The 27,192-nt window shown below is 39.5% G+C and overlaps 1 protein-coding gene across 1 annotated transcript in view; it reads left to right on the forward strand.

Moving 5' to 3' along the window:
- The window catches only part of LOC111865567 (homeobox protein SIX6), a 157,262-nt gene extending 139,141 nt beyond the window's left edge, over positions 1–18,121 (forward strand). Inside the window, exon 2 of the mRNA XM_023853715.2 lies at positions 16,354–18,121. Coding sequence (XP_023709483.2) covers positions 16,354–16,573 — 220 coding nt within the window. The 3' untranslated portion in view covers positions 16,574–18,121. The remainder of the gene's footprint in view (positions 1–16,353) is intronic.
- Positions 18,122–27,192: the final 9,071 nt, after the last annotated feature.

Below are 27,192 nucleotides of genomic sequence, written 5' to 3' on the forward strand. Positions count from 1 at the left end.
TGTTGTTTTTATTATTATTATTATTATTATTATTATTATTATTATTATTATTATTATTATTATTATTATCGAGGTGAGACTGACTCCAGTTGGTACCGCGGCCAGTGCTGGCCTCGCATCACGATAAGGTCCAAGTGTGTGAATCTCTGGGCCCCATAAGGACGAAGTTTTCTTGCCCATCTGATTACTGTTCAAGAAAGACCCTTCGGCATGAAGTCAGTCAATGTATAAAATATTTTACTAGATGGTTTTAAAGAACAGAAAGGCCCACTAACAGCCTCGTGGGTAAATATATAAAATGTTACTTCATGCTTGTTCCTTCGAAATTATTTGTCTAAAGAGTGAGAAAGTTAGATTCATTAAATACATTGAAGACAAAATAAATCAAAGGCAGTACCTGAAAGATGTGTTCGAGCTAAGTAACCGTGCAAATGAATTTGTCCCTTAAATTTCTAGTTCCAGAAGCCTAAATTTTATCGTTTTACTTAAACAGCATAAGAAATCTTAATATGCAGCAAACTATAGGAAATATTTAAAATGAAGAGAACCAAATAAATTATGTTCCAAATTTTTTATAATTTCGTATTAAACGAATTTAAATTTCACTGTTAATAACAGTATCGTAACTTGAGCTGTATTTCGAATTTAAGTTGTCCCTATTTTAATAAGAATTCTGCTGAAAAGTAAAGCGCATTGAAATGGGTAACTTCTGAGAAATCTACGCGTAATCGAGTGTTATTTTAAAATAAAACTGAACTCGCTAAGAATAGTGAATTAGGCAGCCAATGAGAGGCTAAGTGTGGCAACATTAGGGCCCAATGAAAAGCAACCCTCTGTCGACCGGAAGTGAAGAGGACTCTCGCGATGGCGCCACTGACACACTAGATGGATCCCAAACAAAATAAAGATGATTCTCGTTTGCTCTTCTCAAGTAGTTTTTGGGGTCTGCCGACCGCCACAAGGGCGCCTAGTTGTTGCGGGGGGTAGGTGGGAGGGTTAGTTTAAGAAGGGTGGTTAAGAGTAAGGGTGGGTTTTGATGCCATCCATACTTCAACTTTAGCTCATATCCCCCCAACCCTCCATTTTCTTAGTCTTACCAAAAAGGGGGCGGAAAAAAGGGAAAACAATGAAGTCAAAAAGTATCGGATGCAGTAATGCCAAGACTCATGTAGTGTGTGCTTTAGCTCTCTCTTCTTTTTGTGTTTCGATGTTTGTTTCCCCGGGAGTGGAGAGGTTGTCTGTTCACCGAGATGAACGGAGACCCGTGGGAACCACAGCGCCTACGGAACGCTGCCCGTGATGATCACGGCAGTGGCGGCACCCCGTAAAATTTGGAAGGAAAACCTGAGTAGAAACTGAGTTGAAATAAAGAAATTACCGTATTTACGCATGTATAGGCCGCACATTTTTTGCCAAAAATTCAAGAGGAAAACTGGGGTGCGGCTTATATTCGAAATATTCGAAATCACACTTCATTTAAAAAAAAATTATATTCATAATTAGTAATACAGGGTGTTCTACTCCTGAAATAATATTCCAAGAAAATTATTTTTTCTATAATTTCTGTCTGAAAATTGTGCTGCGGCCTATACACGCACGCGGCCTATACATGCGTAAATACGGTAATTAATCCGAAGAAGGATTTGAGGCTCTCTGAGGTGGTTATGAAGAGTGCTATCTTCTGGGATATAAAACCGTGTAGCCCGTTGAACGTTAATTGATGTTTCGGAGGAACATGTCGCCTCCTTCATCAGGGTAGAAAACTGAGAGAAGAAAGAAACCAGAGTTTACTACCTGCTTCATGTCGGTTTCTTGCTTGTATTCTTCGATCCTGAAGATGGGGGTGACATATTCCTCTGAAATGTCGGCCAAATTTCAACGTCCTACACGGCATATTTTAAAAAAAATAAATCTTAAAGTAAATTAATCCTATTTACCGCTTATAGGTTGATGTCTGTTTGCGCCCACGTAGGATGCGGATCTCGTGGAAAACTGACGTCAGACTTTCCGTTGAAATGTAAACGGAACTTCCACATATAAGCTTAATAAAGAAATCACATGAAACAAATAGTGGGAGCTCTTATTCTGAGAGTAAAGCGGTCGGAAAGCAAAGCTGTGCACTCATCTTTGGCTAGTACCGAGGTTAATGCTTAATCATAGGAACAATTACAATGTACTTTATTATCTCTATAAAAGTATGAGAAAATATTCTTTATGATCTAAGCGTGGGCTACATTCCATTATTATTAGGCATTTTTATACAGATAGATAAATAGGCCTACATAATGAGAAAGATTATGGTTTTCCGTCCAGACGCGTAACCTTCCTAACCACAGTAGTTAACATTTTTAATATTATAAACTCTGTATTCTACCCACATATTGAATTTGTGACTCTTGTGTGATTTTCTGAATAAAAACGATTATTTCCTTAAAGAGCATTAAACAGTTAATGGAGACCCAGTGTGTTTTCTGTAAGGAAGGGACAGAATTTATATATACACGTGTCACTGAAATTAATTTTGTGCTTAAAACGTTTGAGCTCCTAAAACAGGCGGTTAGTCACAGAATTAGGCCGCGCCATAGCTTAAGCGGTTAGTCATTGGCTTTCCACCGCGGCCGCCCGGATTCGATCCCGGGTCTGGTCAAGTGGGGTTTGTGGTGGAGAAAGTGGCGCTGGGGTGAGTTTTCTCCGAGTACTTCGGTTTCCCCTGCCAATCTTCATTCCACCAAATTCACCACCATCATAATCGCCAGGAGCAAGTTACAATAGGCCAATCAGTGGCCGCCATGCCGAGTAGACCCAAATGGAATCCACTCCCCAATAAGGGAATTAAAAAGAAATTAGTCACAGAATATTGATAACACTTCAGTTGCTATCTTAGCTAACAGATGTCTGGCGAACTTAATTTCACAAGCCGATTATTGCTCCCGCCAGTACCTTAGTCGATCTCAAGAGGTACATGTTTGCCGCTGCTGGACCGCTACATAGCCCAGAACAACGCCACAGAGAAGACATCCTCTGTTAGGAGCACTTCAACGAGCAAAGTAACGAGATTTCATTTCACAACTTGCGGAAAATTTTAATTACCAGGAGGGTTTTCAATGTACCTTTGTACATGCAGCAAGAAAGAAAAATAATGCGGCAGTAAAGAATACACGTCAGTTCGTTAAACATTTTCAGCGTTTAATACATTTGGAGGAAGGTCTGAGACAAGTGCTGCCATCTACAAGCCATATTTTTGTTAGTAACCATGGAGGAGCTTTCTTTCCATTCATAACCGGGAATATTTATTTAGGCTACATTTTGGGCGTAATTTCTGCGTGAATATAAAAGCATTTTGTCCACTTCAGAGCTTATGTTTCCATCCAATCAAACTTTTGGAAAAGGTTAATGAATATGCCAAATCCAAAAACTATAGAAAGTTACCGTATTTTCTGCTAGGAGTGACTCGACTAAAATTCGGTAAGAGGGCGGGAATAAGTCCCAATAGAAGTATGAAATGTTGTTAAAAGTAGTAACTATCCTTAGATTTATCATTCTTTTCCTCACGCAAAGGAAAAGTTCTGAAATATTCTCAGTAATAAAGAGATCATAACAAATGTCCGCACAGCTTTGCAAATTTTTTGTCCAGGAACTTCACTTTAGAGCGCTCATACTCAAGCCGCAGTGCATGAAGGTACAGTTTAAATTCTATGTTCTTACCTCGAAGCGAAATGATGTTCTCATATAATATTCTTACAAATTGAATCTCAGACTGGGCTTCAACAAATCCAAATTAAGAGACGTCTAAATGTTTAATGTTCTGTGTCATTAGTTTACGTATAAGAAATTTTCCTAATATTTTTATATTTCGCTTGTTGCATTTGGATATGTTCCAGAGATTCATATTTTGTAAAGCATGCTATTATTTCCGCAGGATTATTAAGAAAATAATCATGCAATTTTTCAAATTGTCACTGTGTTGACTGCTCTGAACGTGGTCGTGTTGTTGAAGGTGGATACCAATGTTTAGGGCAGACGTGACGCTTCTTTATTCAGGGCAGATATTCAAAATGAAGGTAGCATATTCCTGCGGAACGCTGGTATCCACTTTAATAAATTTCACACAGTCACAACCCAGAATATCAAAATTCAGTTGCTATTATTTTATTGCTAAATATATTCGAATTTCGCCAACCAAATAATTCAATGTTTTATTTTGATCAAGTTTTGATACTTGGTTTAAAATGTACTTGGAAATAAAACCGTGAACATTATAATTCCTTGCACGATCAAATCATTACTAAGACAGGAAATACGGTCGCGCCATAGCTCAAGCAGTTAGTCGCTGGCTTCCCACCGCTGCTACCCGGGTTCGATCCCATGTCTGGTTAAGTGGGATTTCTGGTGGACAAGGCGGCACTGGGGCGGGTTTTCTCCGAGTTCTTCGGTTTTCCCTGCCAATCTTCATTCCACCAAATTCTCCATCATCATAATCACCCGGGGCAGGCTATAATAGGCCAATCAGTGGCTGCCGTGCCGAGTGGACCCAGTTGGACTCTACCCACCACTAAGCGAATTAAAAAAAAATACATGAAATCGAACTCAGATTAATATGTAGTTTGTGTTCGCATTCATACGTCTAATAGCAGGTCACAGTAGCCCCGGGGTCTAGGGAATATACTGTCTTTGCTCAATCAGACGCTGGGATCATTGGTTCGAATCCCACTCAAGGCATGGATATTTACTGTTTATATGCGTTTATTCTGTTTGTGTTGACCTGTGTTTAGTTATCGGTCCTGCAACGGGCTGATCATTCGTCTAAGGAGCCCTACTGTCTGTGAAAAATGATTACGGAACTCAATAAGAGGCCTGGGCCCTGAATGGGCTGGAAGAGTCATTGAAATAAATCGTACGTCTAATAATTTGAATTTCCGCTGAAATAACTGTATTTTACAGAGCCTCACTTCACGTGCCGAGAAATTATTTCGGATGGTTTAAATCTCTGACAACGAATCAATTTCTAAATAAAAAAACGAGAAATAATGAAGCACTATAGTTGAAATGAGAACAAATGACTTCAGAATTGTTATTTTTGAAATGCTGAATGAGACCGCGTTTCCACGGAATGAATGCCATGTTTACAAACATCGCTGATACGACAATCATCCAGCAACATGGCGGACGTAAACAGAGCAGTAATTTGTTCCTGTCATGGCAGTGTACATATTACGAGGAGATCAATTTGTGTACAGCAAGAAAATAAATAGAGTGACACTTCCCTACGCAGGGCATTGTGTTGCACTCTGATTGGTTCACGAGAGGATGTCGGCCATTTTACATCCATGTAAAGCCATTTCTCATTCCAGTCTCTTCACTTCATGAACCATCTAGTTCACATAACCAATTCAGGCCATTTTTTTTATCTTGCTGTATCCTGTCATTGAGAGCTACCGTGGAGCAAGCTAACAGAGGTTTGCAGGCCGGTCAGTCACACCCAGATGATGGCTATTTGTGTAGAATTGTATAACAACAAGAAGCTTTGTGTAGCACAGTGCATGAACAGTATGAATGCTGATATTAGGAAGAAAGACAGAAGGAAATTTATATATCTTTCTGCAGAGATATCTTTCCTACCTCTTTGAATGTTTCTCTTGTAATTTAGTTGGTTACATAGCGTTGAAAGAGATTGGAAAATGACCATCAATAGGACATATATTGCTAAGCAAAGGCGCGTTAAACATGTCTAGCCAACGATACAGACGGTGTTTCCCGTGGGGTCCGTGCCAAGGGGGTTATAAAAGAGCACAATCAGAAGACGCGAAGGAGTATAGAACAGTAGTCGAGAGTAGTCGAGTTGAGTATCCGGCATTGGCAGCCGCAGAAATAGCAAGAAAGGAATTATACTGTAACAAGAAGCCTTCATGTGATTTGAAGTGACAGTGAGACTGTTATAAATTCATGTAAGATTTGAGGACACCTGCTCACGCTGGTTCATCGCTCGCGGATTTCCTATACCCTGAAGTTGAAGGCGATATTTTCCTCCGCAACTTCGGTTAACAAAATATCTACACTGCGCCACATCCCAGAAGACGACATTCTTCTTCTTATAAATCCGTTGCCAGGACACGACTAGTGAAGCCTGACAACCCTAGTGAGTGTGTAACGTTGAGTGTGCAGAATAGCAATAGCATTGTAATTACCTGTAGCCCCTAGTTGTGTGAATGTATTCGTGTCAATAAAGCACACGCATTTGTGTTAGTAATCCTTATGGGAAAAACGTACTTCGAAGGCCAAGGCATATGTGAAAGTCTGCTATTGACGAGTGTATTACCGAAGTAGATTACGCTGACATATGAACTACGTAGAAGTAATCATGATAAGCGGACACGACAAGCATTCGTTGTTTTGATGATGCAATACTGAGCTCCATTATGCTAAGGAAATAAGTCATAGGTATAGTCTGAATTGTGTGCCTAATCTGAATATTGCTCGTAGACTGAGAGAACAAAGTTCAGCAAACCTATCCTTTTGTATTTTAACCCTTACTAGGTAGAGCACGTAGCTGGAAAGTTCATGTTATTTGTCTGACATTAAATTTGCACACAAGAGCCTGCTACTGTGATGTAAACCTGCATTAATTCATTATTAACATATAAATTATATGACTACTTTCTCAACAAAATGCAAAATAAATTATAATACACAAATATCAGTATATATAACATTGTTACAATTATTAATAACAAAATCTCTTGGTTAGCGTAGTTGGTTGAGGGGCTATGCTAAAAGCCGGAAGGTCGCGGGTTCAAGTCCCGATGAGGTCATTGGATTTTTTTCAATTAACCTAATCCTTCCAGCCGCACTAAAGCTATGGGGTCGGCTCAGGCTCTAACAGAAATGAGTACCAGGAATGAATTAAATAATTTTCCGGGGGAGTAAAGCGCGGCCGGCGCGTAAGACTGACAACCTTACCGCCATTTATGAACCGATTGTCTAGAAAATGTGGGAACCTCAACATCTCACAACTCTATGGGCCTTCACGGCCTCTTATTTGGGATAGCTTTACTTTACTTTTTGGTTATAGTAGCCTATTCTATCATTAAATTCAAGGCCCTGACCTCTTATTCAGTTTCGTAATCAATTTTCACAGACGGTAGGACTCCTCGGACGAGTGATCAGCTCGTCGCAAAGCCTTTATCTAAACACAGGACAACACAAATACAGAATAAACACATATACATCCATGCCTTGAGTGGAATTCGAACTCACGATGCCAGCGACCTAGCGAGCCAAGACAGTACATGCCTTAGACCGAGTGTCTACTGTGACCGGCATCAATAAGATATAGGTAAGGTAAAAAAAGAATAAGTTGTCCCGGTAGTTAATTAATTAAGCATCACACAGAGAAAACTAAGTATATGTTACTGTCTCGTCACCTAAATGCAGGGCAAAATCATGACATAAAGAGAGGAAACAGATGTTTTGAAAATGTGGCACAGTTCAGATATTTGGGAACAGCGATAACAGATCAAAACCTGAGTCAGGAGGAAATTAAGAAGCCATTGAACTCGGGTAATGCTTGCTACCATTCAGTCCAGAACCTTTTGTCTTCTCGTTTGTTGTCCAAAAACATAAAAATTAGAATATACGTACAAAACTAGAATTTTTCCTGTAGTTCTGTATGGATGTGAAACTTGGTCTCTGACATTAAGGGAGGAACATAGACTGAGGGTGTTGAGAACAGGGTGTTGAGGAGAATATTTGGATCAAAGAGAGATGAAGTCATAGGAGGTTGGAGAAAACTGCATAATGAGGAGCTTCATAACTTGTACTCTTCTCCAAGTATAATTAGAATGATCAAGTCAAGGAGGATGAGGTGGGCAGGTCATGTAGCACGGATGGGGAGACGAGGAATGCGTATAGGATATTGGTGGGAAAGCCAGAAGGAAAGAGATCACAGGGAAGACCAAGGCGTAGGTGGGTGGACAATATTAAAATGGATCTTAGAGAGATAGGATGGGATGGTATGGATTGGGTAGATCTGGCTCAGGATAGGGACCAGTGGAGGGCTCTTGTGAACGCGGTGATGATCCTTCGGGTTCCATAAAATGCTGGGAAATTCTTGCGTAGCTGCAGAATTGGCCGCTCCTCAAGAAGGGCTCATCTCCATGAGTAAGTAAATAAGTCACGTCATGATAACATTTCAGATAAACATCTTGCCTTCAACTTCAGAGTCGAAGAATTAGCCATGTGAGAAATCTGGATGATACATTTAGTAAACCATGGATAGAGGCGAAATATTCCTTCGAAATTTCTGTTGCCTTTCAATGAACTATCCGAGTTACATATGTCCAAGAAGACAGAACTCAGTCTTCATAACCACCGCTGTGTGAGCCTCACATCTTGAAAGTGAAACTTTGTCATGCTCGTCTGAAAGTGAATTCATGTTACTTGATAGGTACGAAATTGTGTGGAAGACAAGTATGTATATGGGGGGGGGGGGGNTGCACTGTACCCGTATGCCTCCTCGTGTGAAGTGATAAGCATCGGACATGGTCCTCTATTAAACCAGCAGCATATCAGTTTTGCGATCAATGACAAACCTGGTATTATTATGAGGTCCTGTCTCCGCCTTCATGCAGACGTTTTGTGTTGAGGAGAATGATACAGCCCCCTGCTCCTTTATGTCACTCGCCTGCTGTCCTACAAAACCTTCACATTCTCCGCGCGGTGTAAGTTTCACATGTATTGTGAACGCGAGTGTTCAGCATCGCGGCAACTATAAGCTTCTGGCGTTTTTAGTACGACGGAACCGTTCCTACAGACTGTAAAATAAGGTAAAGCTTTCCCTGTAACAGGGGCGGAGGCCCATGGGGTTGTGAGAAGTCGAGGTTCCCACATTTTCTAATAAAAAAGTAAAGTTAACCTTCTAACAGGCCGTGGAGCCCATAGGGTTTTGAGACGTTGAGGCTCCCTATTTTCTAGATAATCGGTTTATAGATGACGGTGAAGTCAGATTTAAGCGCCGGCCGCCCTTTACCTCCAGGAAGAATGAATGAGGAAAAGTTCTGTCTGTTGACTGCTATGCTGCGAATTCCTACTCAATGATAAATCAATGGGACAAGTGTTATCACTGTTGGTGGAGGATACGTCTAGAAATAAATATTTTTTTTTCAGATTCGAATATCACATGTTTTATGTTTAATATCCAATTGTGACCTATTTACTGACTGCCTCGTATTATGTTAAATTGTATTTTTAAGTAATTCAAATCAGTGTATCTTAATGATTCAACGAGCTCTGGTGTTAATATAAGGAACGAAAGAGTCTAGTTCCGGCATCCCAAAGTGTAAATTTAAACCATCAAAGTATTCATCAGTTCATAATGAACCACGCTTGTCACATATGCTTTGTAGCTATATAAGGAAATAGATCTTGCAAACTAAAGGTTCGAAGGGAACAACATTTTTATACACTCTTTCGTATTGTCGGGATCTCACTTTTTTATAGGCCTATATGTTGGCTGTCTCTTTCTCACTCTTTGAGAGTTCTCAACGTGTGACATGTAATGCCTATAGAATGAAATATAATTACAAACCGAATGTCGTCACATTCAGGCTTCCTGCTGAATGGGGGAAACTTCTGAAGCCTTGTTGCCCCTCCTTACAAACACGGGCGATACATAATAACGAAGCCTACACATATGCTCAGTCGGTATAGTAACTAGGGCTACTCACTTGATGACGGAGGATATGGGGTTTGATTCTCGGCACGGGCAGAATATTCTTCTCTTTTCTACTACTTCAAGATCGACTCTGAGGCCCACCCAGCATCCTATAAAATTGTACCGAGATTAAAGCGGCCAGGATGTGAAGCTGATCACTCACTTTCATTTAGTGCCGAGCTTAAGAATAAGTGGCTCTATATCCCATTCCCCCCATATGTTTTCTTGGAGTGGTGATTAATTGCTTAAGCACAGGGAAATATTATCACTACTGTTCAAGCTTGGCATGTGTTGAGGATAATTTCGTTACTTATTTTCATAATAAAGTGTATAGTAGTTGGGGATAATATTAAAATAAATCTGATAGAATTAGGATGGGGTAGTGTCGACTGGATTCATCTGTTTCACGATAGGAACCAATGGTAGGCTCTTGTGAACACGGTAAGGAATCTTCTGATTCCATAAAATGTTGCGAAATTCTTCAGAAACTTGTGGTTTCTGAATGGCTTGGCTACAATTAGTCCATTTGTCACAGTGTTTAGAAAACTCTACAAGAGAAAAACATATATGTATGGAAACTAACGGACATAAGCTTGCTACAGACTTGCACGAGTTCTCTCTTCTGTCCTGAATATGGAAGCAGTATTTACCTCCGAAAAAAAAAAGCGATATACGCCAACCAAACAACACGGAATCACATGTATCCATTGTGAAAGCCTCAAATTTCAGCTACCGTATCACGATTGTAGATGACGAATAAGCCTTCATTCTTCCTGTTTAGTGAAAACAGCGTTGCGCTTTCTGTCAGTGGGTCACAACCGCCGTTTCACCAGATCACGATAAACGTGAATGGCTGGGAGACATTTGCTAGTGGTGAAGCTGGTTCCTCCTGGCGCTAATCACGCACAACACCAATTACAGCTCTCAGCGGCAACCATCCCGAATCAAACCGTATTTCCAGCTTCGGAGTAATTGTATTAACTCTCCGATTGATGTAATGATCAGTTAAAGCGAAAATGTGTTCGCTGTTTTGTTTCCTTAATAATCTGTTTTGTTTACATCCGGTTGCATATTAACCTCCAACTCTAGCCTCCCTTCCATCCGGCTTCTTAATATTTAACTTTACCTTATTCACCTCAGCAGTTGTCTTTCTTTCAAAATTAACTGGCCTAATTCTCTTTCTCATCCTTGTAATGTGTTTAATTTTCTTCCTTGAATTTGAGGTTTTCGTGGCTGTAACTATGAACAGTGCAGTCTTCTGGGTTGGGTCGACGTGTAGTTCTTAGAAAACCCGACGTTTCGGAGGCACATATCACCTCCATCATCTGCTTCTTGTCTGTTATTCTAGTTTATTGATTGCTTATAATTCTACCCTGAAGACGCAGGCGATATGTTCTTCAAAACGACAGGATCTGACGTAACTGCATGGAATTGTAACCCAAAAGACCGTACTCTTCACAATGAAAGCTGTCGGACCCTCAAATCTGAAATCCACCACAATGCCTTCGTACATTATGGGCAGTCACTTCGCCTCGACGGCGGAGTCAGTGAGGGTAAGAGAGACGTCGACATTACAACCCCCCTCCCAGAAATAAGGATCCCCGTTAGCATGAAACAGCCACGGAAGTAAACGGCGCCCCCTCAAAGCCCGAAACCTTTTGCGGTTCAGCTACTGCTTCATTACAAACAGAGATTGACTGGCTGTTCCGCTGCCTAGTGCTTACTGTTGTATTGAAAGTAACAGCAACAGTCGTCATCGATGTTTTCTGTGAGGTTCGAACTAAGTGTTTAAAGCTGGCCACAATAGTCATTCCTCTTTCCCGAACCTCTGTGGTTATTACCTCGCGATCGGGAGAACCCCGGCAAGGGTGATCTCTGAGAAGACCAGGAGATTCCCTGAGGTTCCTACCCTCAAAATCAAGTAAGTAAAAGTAAAGCTATCCCTGTAACATGTCATGAAAGCTCATAGGGTTGTGAGACGTTGAGGGTCCCACATTATCTACACAATCGGCGGTAAGGTTGTCAGCCCTACTCGCCGGCCGCCTTTACTCCCCAGGAAAATTATATCATTAATTCCTGGTACTCATTTTTGTTAGTGGCTTAGTAGACCCCAGGGCCATAGTGCGACCGGAAGGATTAGGCCAATTGAAAAAATCCAATGACCTCATGGGGACTTGAACCCGCGACCTTCCGGCTTGTAGCATAGTGCCTCAACCAACTACGCTACCGCGTGGCCCCCTACCCTCAAAATATTTAATAATAAATACATAACGGAAAGAAAGGTAAATATAAAAGAGCATGACAATTCGACACGAACTGAAATTCATTTACTATAACGAGACCACGGAAAGGAGCTATAACAAAATTATTTAGAATAATTAAATAAACAGAAAGCCGTTTGCTGATAATGAGGAACACAGTATATTGTAAATGTTTACGTTTTCATAAGGTTCTTCCTGTGAATACGAGGATAAACTAATAAAAAAAATAATCGAAGATAAATTTGTTGGATTTGAGATTCTCATGGCGTTAATTACGAAAAACTGCTAACATCATAAGCTGCAAGTGACCCAGCTCAGGGCGCAGCTTGCGATCTGGAAGAGCCCAGTTGAAGGAACATTCCTGCTGCCATCTTTAGGAGGAATTGATAATTACGCTAAAACAGTTGGTCTGGTTATTCCCGACACCACGTGTAGCAGTTCAGCTGGGAATATGTAATTACTTACGCTGCGAACAAGCCGTTAACTAACCGAAATGAAATCTCCATGCGTGTAGGATTCATTGGATAACAATTGAGACTGAATAATGTGTCTCTATTCGTGAACACGATTGATATTGCAGTGTGAGATATTTGTTTATGGGCTTCATTCGCGTGTTGTAACTCATCTCTTTATAGTTTACTGTAAAGCAAATTGAACCTAGAAGAGTTTTATCTTCTGAGGTGTGACGCCGTGTAGTTCGGTAGAAGCTTACTGGCGTTACGGCGTCACGTATTGCCTCCATTCAAGCTCTTCGTTAAGGAATTTTCTCCAGTTCTACAGTATTTAACTCCTTAAAGGTCCAAATAACCCCTTGTCCCTATGTTCACACACTCATTATGTCCTTAACTCAGGGTCAGCGTCAGGGACCAAGTAAACGATCAAACAGATGCTCTGTGGAGTCATGTCTTCCGTGGGATTAAAAGGCTTGACAAAACTAATACACTTTAATGAGAGGCTTTTAAAAATATGTTATGGATTTAGTAACACTGCAATAAATAGTATTGTTTAATTTTACTGTACATAAAAATTAAACCATAATTTTGTCTGTGGTTCTGTATGGGTGTGAAAGCTCGTCTCTGACATTGAATAAGGAACGTAGACTGAAGGTATTTGAGAACAGGGTGTTGTGGAGAATATTTGGACCGAAGAGAGATGAGGTGACAGGAGGTTGGAGAAAACTGCATAATGAGGAGCTTCATAACTTGTATTCTTCGCCAAGTGTCATTAGAATGATCAAGTTAAAGATGATAAAATGGGCAAGGCATGTAGCACGAACGAAGGAGAAGAGAAATGCATATAGGATATTCGTATTGGTGGGAAAGTCTGAGGGAAAAGGACCACTAGGAAGAACAGTGGCATTAGAAATCAACCGACCCAACATATTTTTTAATTTTTTAAGAATGAATCTATTTGGCCGTAATCACTTGTGCGTTGTATGTTGTTAAATCGGTTTGATTTAAATTATAATGCAGTTTCGTAAACATTTTGTGACTGTCGTTTCACAGTAATCTGGAATTCTGCTTTGCAACCGGTATATATTTTTTTGGCTTAAGGACTTATGGATCTGTTTATGGGTTACATGTATATTATAAATATATTCATGCAACAAACACACCAATATTCATATATTTATAAACTTAAAAATGTAAAGTTGTCCCTGTAATTAACTAATTAAGCACTAAGCCATGAAAGCATATAGGGGAGTGGATATTAAGCTCCTCGTGCTCTTGACCTCGGCATTAGCTGGAGGTGAGAGACCAGCTTCACGCCCCTGCCGCTTTGCCCTCAGGAAAAGAACCACGGTACATATTGGATGGACCTTAGAGCCGGTCTGGACGACATGGAGAACAAATATTCTCAATCCTACCGGTAATCGAACTCCGATCCCTCGGTCGTCCAGCCCGTAGTTAATCTCTATACGGACTCCTCATTCGCGTGTTTATACGTGTACATATTCTAAACACTGCAGCATCTCCTTTCCACATTAGGACAAGTACTTGAGAAGTGAAGAACCTTGGCCGAAGAACGGTTCAACTGACATGCTCATTTTGAGCCCCTATAAATTCACAGTTCGTCAACAGTACAAGAAAAACTATTAAAAAAAATAATATATGAGGTCCACGACCAATTAGGTGAAACATCTTTTTCCTATATTTCATTGCATTGTACACACTAAAAATTATGTAAATGTTATATTAAGCGATTCCATTTAACAAAATTTAAAAATAAAAATTTAAGTTTGTATATTGACAAAATTTTAGCCCTGGGTTATTTGAAGTTATAACTTAGCCTCTATAAAGAGATCGTAACAGGTTTCGAAAAGCAAATGAAGATATAAATCAGATACAAGGGGTTCTCAGAACGTTCGGGTGAAAGATAAATTCTTGACGTTTGTATATTCCATTTCAATGTTCAGACATTCGAGACTTATTCCCTTCATGCATAGAGCATTTCAATTATTTTCTCTCCCAACTGTTAGACGGTGTAGTCGTGAATCAGAGGTGTGTTTAATCAACATGGTCATCCTGTTCAGAGAAGTGAAGGAGAGAACAGGCCTACATGCTGGCTTCAACGGACTGCTTTATCGTCTGTCCTCTGGTCTGAATAGTCATTTGTAAGCCATTCGGTATCAATTCAGGGTCTGGTCAAGTGGGATTTGTGGCGGACAAAATGGCGCTGGGGGAGGTTTTCTCCGAGTACTTCGGTTTCCCCTGCCAATCTTCATTCCACCAATTGCTCCACAATCACCCTCATCTATCATCAGGGGCTGGTACAATAGGCCAGAAGTGGTCGCAGTACAAGGGACTTAGTCTCACCCCATTAGCATTAAAAAAATTAAGCCATTCAATATGTTATGAAGCTGGTTAATTATATTCTTTTTTCAACTTAAACTAAGCAATGTACAATAAAATAAGTAACAAAGAATACAAAACAGTAGATACAATAAAATAAAACACTCAGCTGAGTGAACTGTAGGATATCTGACTGGGGCAGCAGATTCGACTATTTAACTAACTCCATGGAGTTGAGCCCTTCTTGAGAAGCCGCCATTTGGTCAGCTACTAAAATTTTCCCTAAATTTTATGGAACTCTCCGTATTCATAAGAACCCTCCACTGGTCCCTATCCTGAGCCAGATCAATCCAGTCCATACATCACATTCTATATCTCTAAGATCCATCTTAATATTGTGGCGTACAGACACATTGCTAGGCAACGGATCAGTAAACAAGCCTTCTCAAAAATAGAGTTGCTGTGTTTTCTGCGTTGTCCATGCAGAGGTGTTATAATGGGGCAATGAAGGTCGTCTTAGTTGTCAGAAGTTGAGAAGGTGACAGAGAATAACGGCAAGAAAGGAATTAGGCGGTGCAAAGAAGACTTCATGTATGATTTGAAGTTACAGTGAGACTGCGATAAATCCGTTGCTAGGATACCACTAGTGAAAACTGGGAATCCTATTGCGTGTGTAGCGGTGAACTGTAACAACAATAGCACTGTCTTATCTCTAGTCAAGATTGGTGTGTATAAGGTGTCAAAAAATCCAATTGTCCAATCCGGAATCCGTCTTATAAGTAAGGCACGGACCTCATTATCCTTCCACTTACGTTTAGATTTTCCTAGTGGTCTATTTATATTTATTTATGTACCTATTAATATTACAAGCCGGAAGATCGCGGGTTCAAGTCCTGATGAAGTCACTGGATTATTTTTTTTCAATTGACCTAATCCTTCCAGCCACACTATGGCCCTGGAGTCGACTCAGCCTATAACAGAAATGAGTACCAGGAATTAATTAAATAATTTTCCTAGGGAATAAAGCGCGGCCAGCGCGTAAGGCTAACAACCTTACCGCCATCTTTGAGCCGATCGTCTAGAAAATGTGGGACCCTCAACGTCTCACAACCCTATGGACCTTCACGGCCTGTTACAGGGCTAGTTTTACTTTTACTAACTTACTTACCTATTAACTAATTGATTTATATAAAAATGTCAGTTATGCAAAATATAAAATGTGGAATTACAGGACGATTAGCAAGTAATGGAATGGAGATGACGAGGAAGGAATTTCTCGCGACATAATCAGTTCAAGTACCCCAGAATGACTGTAAGGAGTGAGGTTATATTCCACAAGAAACCTAGTTAGGACCGGCGGTTTTCGGACCGAAATTTTATCCAACAATCTGCAGCATACGAGGCAAGAGTGCCTCAGTGTTCTGTAAGTGATTCTTTTTCCGAATCATTCTGGGAACCCTCGCATATATGTACCGGCCTCCATTTTCTCATGACTGTTGCAGCGACATTTAAACCTTAGTTTTCATGTACAAGTTTCATCAACTGACCTTGTCGGTCGGTGAGTGATGTTTTTTTGCTGGTGCTGTTTCAGGATGCAGCAGCAGCAACAGCTGGCAGCACAGTTATCCCATCACCACGGATCACCGCGGAGATCCACCGAGCCCCCCCACAGCCCTACAGCGGCCAGTACGACGTCCGACTCCAGCATCAGTCTGGGGGCACACTCGCCTCCCATCCCCACATCGCACACTCAGTCCCACACGTTGCCCCTGGCGCTTCACCGCCCCTTTTCACCCCCCAGACTCACGTGATATCGGCCCCCGCACCCGCCCCCCGGATGTTGGTGACAGTAGAAATTTTATCTCCAGTTGACCTATCTGTCTGGTCTTCTATAGCGGGTGTTAAAGAGTGACACAAACACCTGTGTTTAACAAACTGTAATTGTGCTTTGTGGAGAAACTGCTCCTTCTTTTTCTACAAGCACAGAGTAACGAAAGAAGTGTAGATTATGTAATGAATGTGTGATGACTGAAGAAGACCTCAGGTCAACTATAAATTGAAAAATATTTAAGAAGAATTTATTTGATAACATGGTCAAATATCACACTATTATTCTGTAAGTCCTGAGAGATTTTAAATGAAAGTCAGTCTGATCATTAGACCACAAATTAATAAATATATTATTGCAGGGAGTCAAACATCATTCAAATTATTTAAAGGGTGCAATGCCGTGTTATACAGCTACCAAGAAAAACCTCTCGAATAGTTCGAAATTTAAAATTCTGTTAACATTTTCATCACCACCAAATAATCTCTATATTTTTAATCAATAAGTATATAAATTTGTTCATAACATGTGTACGCGTTTCAGGTCGCCTACCATATATGGGCATAACCTTCACGAGAAATATAAATAAATTATTGGTTAAATACAAAAATAATCCGTGCACTGAATGTCAATTGATTCACAAAACAACACTTAGAAATTTTTCAGGAAACAGGAAATTAGTTCTAAAACTGGCAATTCTATAGACATTTGATTTAATAAACATAAATTTGAAAGGAGTTATTTGAGACTGTGTAATTTTGTATCCTTTAATCAATCGGCATACAGCCACATTTCAGATAAACGTCATATTCGTTCATATATATTTTTAGAGGAGCCCGCCAACGTAAATTAGATCGAACTGCGGCCTGTTTCGGAGGAATATATCGCTTCTGTCTTCAAGATCGAATATTAAGTCAAGCAACTATTACATGTTTTATGCAGTTATGTTTTTCTTAGCTTATTCTTCGGCCCTGAAGTTGGAGGCGACAGATTCCTCTGAAACGTCGGTTGGATTTTAACGGAATATATGACGTTATATCCAAAATATAGTAATCTTCGTGAGTACTTCTTCTGAAAATATTGCAAAATACGGTAATTACTCAAAATTGTCCCATTGTGTACCATATACTCGTGCCCGTAAATATAAGGCAATACTTTTACTTAAAGAAACGACTTTTCATTTTTAATAATAAAATAGCCTACAAGAATTCATAATAATATACTGCAGTATCCTTTTGCACTGCGTAATCTAATTTTGTATTCCAACTTATTGCCATCTTTGTGCAAACTCCTTGATATATCATAACATCTACAAATAAAACACCAACGTAACCCGTTAAATATTACCTTGACACCAGACACTAGCATAACAACGGCAAGGTAGCCTAAACTGTTCTGAAGCTTTTACATGGAAAATGAAAAGCCGAACAGCGTAATTTCCTTCAACTCGACACTTTATAGGAGGGCATGCGGTAACGTAGTTGGTTGAGGCACTACGCTACAAGCCGGAAGGTCGCTGGTTCGAGACTCGATGAGGTGTATTTTTCAATTTACCTAATCCTTCCAGCAGCATTATGGTCCTTTTGTCGACTCAGCCTTTAACAGAAATGGGTACCAGGAATCTACCTGGGGGTAAAGGGCGGCCGGCGCGTAAGGCTAACCGTCTTACCGCCATCTGAGAGCCGACTGTCTAGATAGTGTGGCACCCTCGTCTCAAAACCCTATGGGCCTCCATGGCCTGTTACAGGGATAGCAACACTGATCTGATGCCATCTGATGATGGCCAGTTAGGCCGAAACATGAAGGGTTGTATGATGAACAGACAAGATGACTGAACATTTTTTATTGCTAATGGGGTGGGACTAAGTCCCTTGTACTGCGGCCACTTCTGGCCTATTGTACCAACCCCAGATGATAGGTGAGGGTGATTGTGGAGCAATTGGTGGAATGAAGATTGGCAGTGAAAACCGAAGTACTCGGAGGAAACCTGCCCCAGCGCCACTCTGTCCACCACAAATCCCACTTGACCAGACCTGGGATCGAACACGGGCCCCCGCGGTGGAAAGCCAGCGACTAACCGCTTGAGCTGTGGCGCGGCCTTGACTGAACATTTAATAGATGGGTAAGGTTGCACGAACATGGCAAGGAGTGGCAACACAAAGTTAGGCCTGCAATAATATTAATTTGATTTAGAAATATAATCAATAATAAACAAGATCATATGACATTAAATAAAATTATGAGCATGGTTGAAAGAATTTACATGTAGGATATTTCGTGTAGAGCACGAAATGAAACTGCTGGCCGGTTGGTGTTGTTTGATTTCTGCTTTTAAGTAGAAACATTGACGATCATATGAAAACATTCAACCATGTATACAAAGCATAGCAAGACACAAAATTATCACACTAATTACAAAATCAGAGTGTTTTCCTATGAAGAAAAATTTAAAAGTATGCACTAAATTTCTCATCATATATTCACTGTTCACATCAATTTTTAAATTATGTTTTGTGATAAATTTTACATAAATTATTTACATGTGTAGGTACAAATTGCGTGCCGTTTGAGAAATATCTTATGTCCTGTAAAGAATCTGTTTAACTCAGTTTTGTATTTGATCATATTTTCTTTTTTTTTTTTCTCGTTATTAAATTCTATTAGAGCTTAGACATATGAAATTTATTTTAAGTGCAAGAAACATTTGACTATATCTCCCTTGCTTTCATCACTTAAATATAATTTAGTGGAGGCGCAGCTCAGTGGTCTGGCACCGCACCTTTGCTGAATTCCTGTCACTGTGAACTTCACGCGACGAAGTTGCGTGTTGCTGGTTACGCATGTTCCAAGTTTTGTTTCATTAATAATTTATGGAAGCTATATTGTGATTTATTTCTGAGTGGAGTGTATACAATAATTTATATTTGTGATAAAACAAGGTGCACGATAGCAAAAGTGTAAAGTGAAGGCAAGTAATTAACAGATTACAACACTTCATTTTCAATGAAAATACCAGTTTCTGACTTAAATATTTTAATTTTATTAGCAAGTAATAATTAACAATTTCTATTAGGGAAAAACGACAAATTATGGAGATAATTTATTCGATTCTTATATTAATCTTGTTGAAATTATATGTCATTGAATTTTCGGTAAACCTCTTTTGATAAATTAAATATATTCGTTTGGTGTAACACTAGAATATTTCTAAGTTATGTTTAATATGTAAAACTGGCACATTTTAAATTATGTTTCAATATATAATTCTGGTTAATATTTAATCGAAATTATTCAAAATATACAGCATGATATTCTGTGTCTGATATTTTTCCAGATTCAAGCGAATTTTAAATATGTGTAAAATTATTTCGATAAACCATTGAGTGCATACAAAAAAATTAGGAAGACTGAAATTCCTACAACTGAGCTATTTGCAAAAAAAAAAAATTCTAGATTGGAATTTGTTTTGGAATGCTGCAAGTCTATAAACATCCAAATAGGCCTACGAATAAAGCCCTGGAATAACTGAATGGAACACCGGAGTTTTACGTTATAATTCCGAAATCTGGAACACAAACCTTCCGTGGAAACAAATAATCTGTCAATATTCTTATCGATAAAAATGTATACATCGCATAATACAGAATGTTATTCAAGTAACCAATCATAATTTACTCCGTATTTATTTGAAATTGTTGGCGATATTAGAATGGAGTGTTCTGTGTAAACAATCAGTACCACAGCAAGCATTTTAAATCCGTCAGACAGTGAAGAAATTCTGCAGTGAAATCAGCCAGCATATCAGCTACATATATAGTTCAAGATACTCGGTGATTCAAGCAAAATTCTCTTTGTCTTCATACAGTCCTACCTCAAATCAAAATGTGTACAATCGAACAGGTCTACACCCGTCGGCCAACTTTCCTTCTCAGTATTGTTGCGTACAGAAGCTGTTTCGTCGCCACTGTTTTCGAATTCTCTTTAGAATAGATCAACAGAAAGCAAAAGATCTTGAAGATGGACTGGAAATGAATGGAATAATTGAGATTCTGCATCTAACAAGTTAGTTTAATGAGTAAAAATATTAAGACTGTCAAGAGAAGCACAGAAATTATAGTAGACGCTAACAAGAAGGTTGAAGAAACGCATGTAAGCATGTAGAGACTAGGTTCATGTACGTATCTCGGCAGCAGGAGTCACAATATAAACACAAACATGAATTCATCTAAAGTACTGAAACACAGGAAATGTAGAAAATGAAGATCAAATTGTTCTACCTTGGAAAAAAACAGTAAAGCATGTATCAGAATTCATATTCACGAAGAAATTAGAAGCAGGTGAAATTTGAGGGACTTTTCCCAGAATTACGTTTGGTATTTTCTGTCTTTCGGTCTCGCATTTAAAATTTAAAATATTAAAAATATGCAGAAGTCTAATTTGAACCATATTTGATATGGTTGTGAAACTTGATGTTTCGGTCTAAAGAACGATATTGACAAAGGAGAGCCGTAATTGAGGAGAATATTTGTACCTGAAAGGATATGAATAACAAGCGCATGAAGAAAATTAAGTAACATAAAGAACATAATTTTGAATTATCGCCAAAAAATATTAAGTTTAATAAATCAATTTGGATTAGGGGGACGGGGCCTGGGGTTGATGAGAAATATACACACAATTTAGTAGGGAAACCCGCAAGACACAGACTACTAGGGAGAGAGTGGCTTAGATGGGAGGATAAAAAAGAAGTAAAGCTATCCCTGTAACTGTAACAGGCCGTGAAGTCCCCTAGGGTTGTGAGACGTCGAGACTCCCACATTATCTAGACAATCGGCTCACAGATGGCGGTAAGGTTGTCAACCTTACGCGCCGGCCGCGCTTTACTCCCCAGGAAAATTATTTAATTAATCCCTGGTACTCATTTTTGTTAGAAGCTGAGTCGACCACAGGGCCATAGTGCGGCTGGAATGATTAGGCCAATTGAAAAAAAATTCAATGACCTCAACTGGACTTGAACCCGCCACCTTCCGGCTTGTAGCATAGCCCCTCGACCAACTATGCTACCGCGTGTCCCAGATGGGAGGGTATGTCTGCTATTAAAAAGGATCTTACAGAAATAGAATGTCAGGATGTAGGATCGAATCATCTAGCTCAAAACACAAATCAACATGGGCTTTCGTGAATATGAAAATGAATTTTCGGGTTCCATAAAAGTTAAGCTGAAGGACCGCTATGTTCCTTCTCTAGTAGGATTTTACTCCATAGAATTATTGAGTTAAATTTCAGAAACAAGAGATAGATTAAAACAAAGAAATAAATAAAAACAATAATGAAATCTGGCAATAATCCTCCTTCATAAAATGTCAATATTTTCTGTCATTCTTGAAACAGGCCTTTGAATTAAAATACAGAAAATATTTACAATTAATAATAAATTATCTCACACTTGTAAATTAATTGTTTACAAAATGTATTTAACACTATTCTAAAACTTGCTTAGTTTTAACCTCTAATTCATATTAATGTCACATCGTAGGCTATCAGGAATATTCTGAAAGTGACTTCTCTTGAATTTTGTGTTACTTTGAAACGTGTCAATGAAACGGGCTCGTTCAAAGAAAGTGAAGTGTTGTATCTGGAAACAATTCTGAGAAGAAACAAAGACAGTGGAAGGACACGAGGAACTAACATGAAAACACTGTGCTTTGACATAACCTATAGTTGAAGAGTTTCCTAATAGTTTACGTAATATTTTCATTCGTAATAAGAAAGAAATACAGCGTGTGGTATTGACTTGTATATGTATCATACATACAAAAACACTATTATAAATATTATTGCTATTATATTGTAGATATTGTGTAAACACTCTCTTGTCGATTGTAAATATTATAGAGACTAATTAATATTCACTTATCACTTATCTACTCTTCTTATTGTTACTATAGCTTTATTTATTTTAGCCTGTATTCGTGATGAAATCACAGCCAGTGTAGTTTAGGGGCAGTACGCAATTACACCATGAAGAGCAAGTGTTTCGACATAACGCAAAAGTATTTGAAGAGTGCGGTCTTCTGCAATGTAATGTCGTGTGGTTTGGAAAGAGACTGCCGTATCGCAGCGATACGTCACTGCCATCATCAGGTTCTAACGTAAACCAAGAAAACAGGACAAGCTCTCTGAACTACACGGCGTCACAAACCGGAACACCTCGCTCTTCACATCAGCACCAGTGAGGACCTCAAATAAAATATGACAGAATTTGTCTTAAGGCGCATCCACATTACTCGTGCTCATGCTCGTGCTCGTATGACTCGCTATGCTCGCGAGTAATGTGGACGATATGACAAGCAAATTTAAAATTTTTAATTTAAAAACTATAGCCAATAAATTAAAATACGCCTACAGCCTATACACACTACGAGTAAATATACGGATCCTCACGCGCCGAAGCCTGGCGAGCAACTGAAGTAGTGTGGACGAAGATTTACGAGCACAAGTAAAAGTCAGACGAGTCTCCTGGCGAGCACGAGCACGAGTAATGTGGACACGCCTTTATAATTCCCCTTACCCTAATTGTAGGGCTGCGCCATAGCTGAAGCGGTTAGTTGGCTTCCCATCGCAGCGGCCCGGGTTCGATCCCGGGTCTGGTCAAGTGGGATTTGTGGTGGACAAAGTGGCGCTGGGGCAGGTTTTCTCCGAGTATTTCCATTTCCTCTGCCAATCTTCATTCCACCAATTGCTCCACAATCACCCCCACTTATCATCTGGGGCTGGTACATTAGGCCAGGAGTGGCCGCAGTTCAAGGGACTTAGTCCCACCCCACTAACAATAAAAAAATACCCTACTTGTAGTGCGTTCTTGAGGAGCAGTCAAAACACTGACCGAAATCTTCACGTTCGTGGAGAACATATTCGAACCCCAGGCTGGTCGGATAAGAGGAGATAATATTATGATAATATTATGAATAATGTCCTGAAAAGCAACAATTTCTGTTGAGAGTCTGAAATGCTTGTTGGCAATCGAATTGGCCCCAAGAATAATATCTCCATATGCCACTAAGTAATACGGTGTTTTCATAATCTTCTTTCTTCTACTGCCCTCACGGATTAGGCCACTTCCCATCGAAATTAATTCTGAAATTATCAACGATAGTTGGTGGGACTCGTTGGTCACGTGATCAGTTCTGTCCCAAGGCCGCTACCTACACAGGACAACACAAATATAGAAGAAAGAAAGACAGATATCCATGTCTCGAGTGGGACACAAACCCACGATCCCAGCTTTTGAGATGAGGAAGATATTTTATGCTTCATTCAGAGCGCCCCTGTCGTAATCTAGGTTTTTGAACAAAATTCTTGGCGAATGTTTAATTCCCGGATTTTTTCAATTGACCTAATCATTCCAGCCGCACTATGGCCCTGGCGATGACTCAGCCTCTAACAGAAATGAGTACCATGAATTTTCTTGGGGGTAAAATGCGGCCGGCGCATAAGGCTGGAAACCTTACCGCCTTCTATGAGCCGACTCTCTAGGAAATGTGGGAACCTCGACATCTCACAATCCTATGGGCCTCCACAGCCTGTTATAGGGATACCTTTACTTACTTTTACTTTATACTTATTTTGAAGTGTGCACCAAATGCTTTCGCACAAGCAAATATCCATAAGAAACCACTCAACGATGTATCTGTCATAAGAAAGCACTAAATATTAAACTCGTTGCGGTTGTGTTTACCTAGTTATACCGATTTAATCACTTCGCGATGTAACAAAAGCATACGTCAATATATAAAAATAATAATTTTACAGAAATATTCGCCGCTCACAGTAGCCGAGTGGTCTAAGGCATGAACTGTCTTCGCTCGCTCAAACACTGAGATTGTGGGTTCGAATCCCACTCGAAGCATGGATCTTTGTATGTGCGTTTATTCTGTTTGTGTTGTTCTCTGTATAGGTAGCGGCCTGCGACGGGCTGATCACTAATCCAAGGAGTCTTACCGTCTGTTTAACAATGATTACGAAACTGAAGAAGAGGCCAGGGCCCAACAAAGGGCTGTAGAGCCATTGGTGAATGAATGTACAAATGCGAGTTTCGGTTTCTGGCACGGGTAAGAAATTCCACTTTTCTCCCTAACGTCCAGACCTGCTCTGGGGCCCATCCGGCCTCCTATTCAATGGCTACCGGGGACTTTTCCCTGGAAATATAAAATGAAACAAGGGTGGATTCGTTCAGTATCTACGGTAAAAACTTAGCCAAAACCCTGTGTTTTGGAGAAGTATTTTAGAGCTGTAGGTTCCCAGTACCGCTACTGCACGCTCTTGTCTAGTTTCATGAGTTTAATCCAAAATGCAAGGACCTGCAACAGATATTTCTCACCCAACAAATGAATAACGAATGTTACTGTAGAGACGGCTGAACTATTATGGCTTGTTCAAGAACTATGTTTACATAAGTTTATAGAACATATGTTAGAAAATGATACCGGAAACTAAATGACATACACTGAGTAATGTTTATTTAGAATACATATATAAAACCTGAGATAGTATTTAAAGTAAAACATTCGTCAGCTCAACCTGTGGCCTGCTTTAATTACACACGAAATGAAAGCATCGTGACGCACAAAACCCTTTACCTTCTCCCTCAGTCATCTTGTTAATGACTGTCTCCTTTTTTTCTCTTGACGCACCAAACATCTGCCTATTAGTCAGTAGTAAGACGGACATGGACAAAAAGAGAAGTATGATAAAGGACATGGGATAAATGATGAAGAGAGAAAGTAATAGAGCAGATGGACTTTAGCAACAATTCACACCTTGTTAAATTCGTAAGAGGACATAAGCCATGAATTAAGCTAACTTCATTATTTTGGGCGAAGAGTAGCCCCGAGTAGGAGTGGATTTTCGATGACGTACCGAGTTGTGACAACGTGTTGATTACTTCGGCATGTCGCATTTCCCCCCCCCCTTTGGCGCTAAAACCCCTATTTTGGCCCTGACCTATCTCCATGAAACACTCCGTTTCACTTCGGTTTACTAGATATTAGATATTCGGGTGATCAACTCGCCACAAGGTCTCTACCTGTCCACAAACACAGGAAAAAAACACAAAAATACTGAATATCCATGCACAGAATGGGATTCGAACCCACGTTCCCGGCTTCCGAGCGAGTGAAGACAGTGCATGTCTTAGGGGGCCCATACACGTACGAATCTCTCTTTCTCTCTCGAGTCCGACTCGGCTCGTGTTCCAATGAGCCAGACTCGTCTGTGTGTGGTGAAATTTAATCCGAGCCCGGCCCCTCGCCGAGCCGGACTCGTACGTGTATGGGCCGCCTTAGACCTTTCGGCTACAGTGACCGCCCGGCATATCGCATAGTTTAAACTAAATCAACTGAAACACGAAAATTATAAACAAATATAGTAAATAATATTGGAAACAAAGTTAAATTCAATAAAATAATATATACTACATTTAAAATAATATCAAAATTTACATAAAAGAAATAGAGTGGGGTGTTTACGGAATGGATTCATCTGGCTTCGGATAGTGACTAGTGGCAGGTTGAAGCTTGTAAAGTAATAAAGTTCGCAGTTTCAAAACAAATCGTGCAAATATTCTTGCTTATCTGAGCTATAAGCTGGATTGCGCCCCATGAAGTCAGCGAATTTACGACAAACGTGGACTAAGGACAAATATAGGAATATGAAACAACGATATATTCGATAAGAAACCAAATGTTGGCTTTAATGCGCTGTCTCGGTATAGTTGCATACGAGCATTAGATGAATGGGAATTTGCTGATTCTTAATTCATTTTATGACGCTTCTTCAAATATGTGTTTTATGTAGCATCGAATGATGGGGCGATAGCGAACTGGAAATTATGTGAAGGGAGAATTGGATTATTTTAAGACGAAATTTATGTATGNCTTCGGTTTACTAGATATTAGATATTCGGGTGATCAACTCGCCACAAGGTCTCTACCTGTCCACAAACACAGGAAAAAAACACAAAAATACTGAATATCCATGCACAGAATGGGATTCAAGTAGGATATTAAATTATTTGACCATCATAGTTACTGAAATAATGACTGATACTGGCAGGGAAAGACATGTGGAATTTAAAAAAACTATTTAAATCTAAACAACAAAAATACAAGTTAATGTTCAGCTACTTAAGTATTTAAAATAATTTGAATAATACAGGAAATGTAGTTAATGTTAATTACGAATTCAAATTGTCTTGCGTGGGAAATTATATTTGTTTCCAACACGTCTCTGTGAGTCGGAAAGTTAGATAGAGTGTAAACTAGGTTTTATAACGCAGCTCTTTATCAAACATATATAATTTGTAAAGGCAGAGACACAAGCTGCGTCCGTAATTTTTATGCGCTGTTTGCGGAAAGAACTTAAGCATAATTTCGAGGCCATTTCTGTTAGTCTGAAAATTAAACCATAAAAAACAGTATATTCGACGATATTTTTGTTGTTCCCTAGTTTAAATAAAGCTTCAATCGAAATTTTATCAGTTTTCTTAAATATAAGTCAAGGTTAAAAAAAAAATGCTCCATGCCCTGAGCTGAAAATATCATA

The sequence above is a fragment of the Cryptotermes secundus genome, unplaced genomic scaffold (assembly GCF_002891405.2).
Source record: "Cryptotermes secundus unplaced genomic scaffold, Csec_1.0 scaffold836, whole genome shotgun sequence".
Lineage (NCBI taxonomy): Eukaryota > Metazoa > Arthropoda > Insecta > Blattodea > Kalotermitidae > Cryptotermes > Cryptotermes secundus.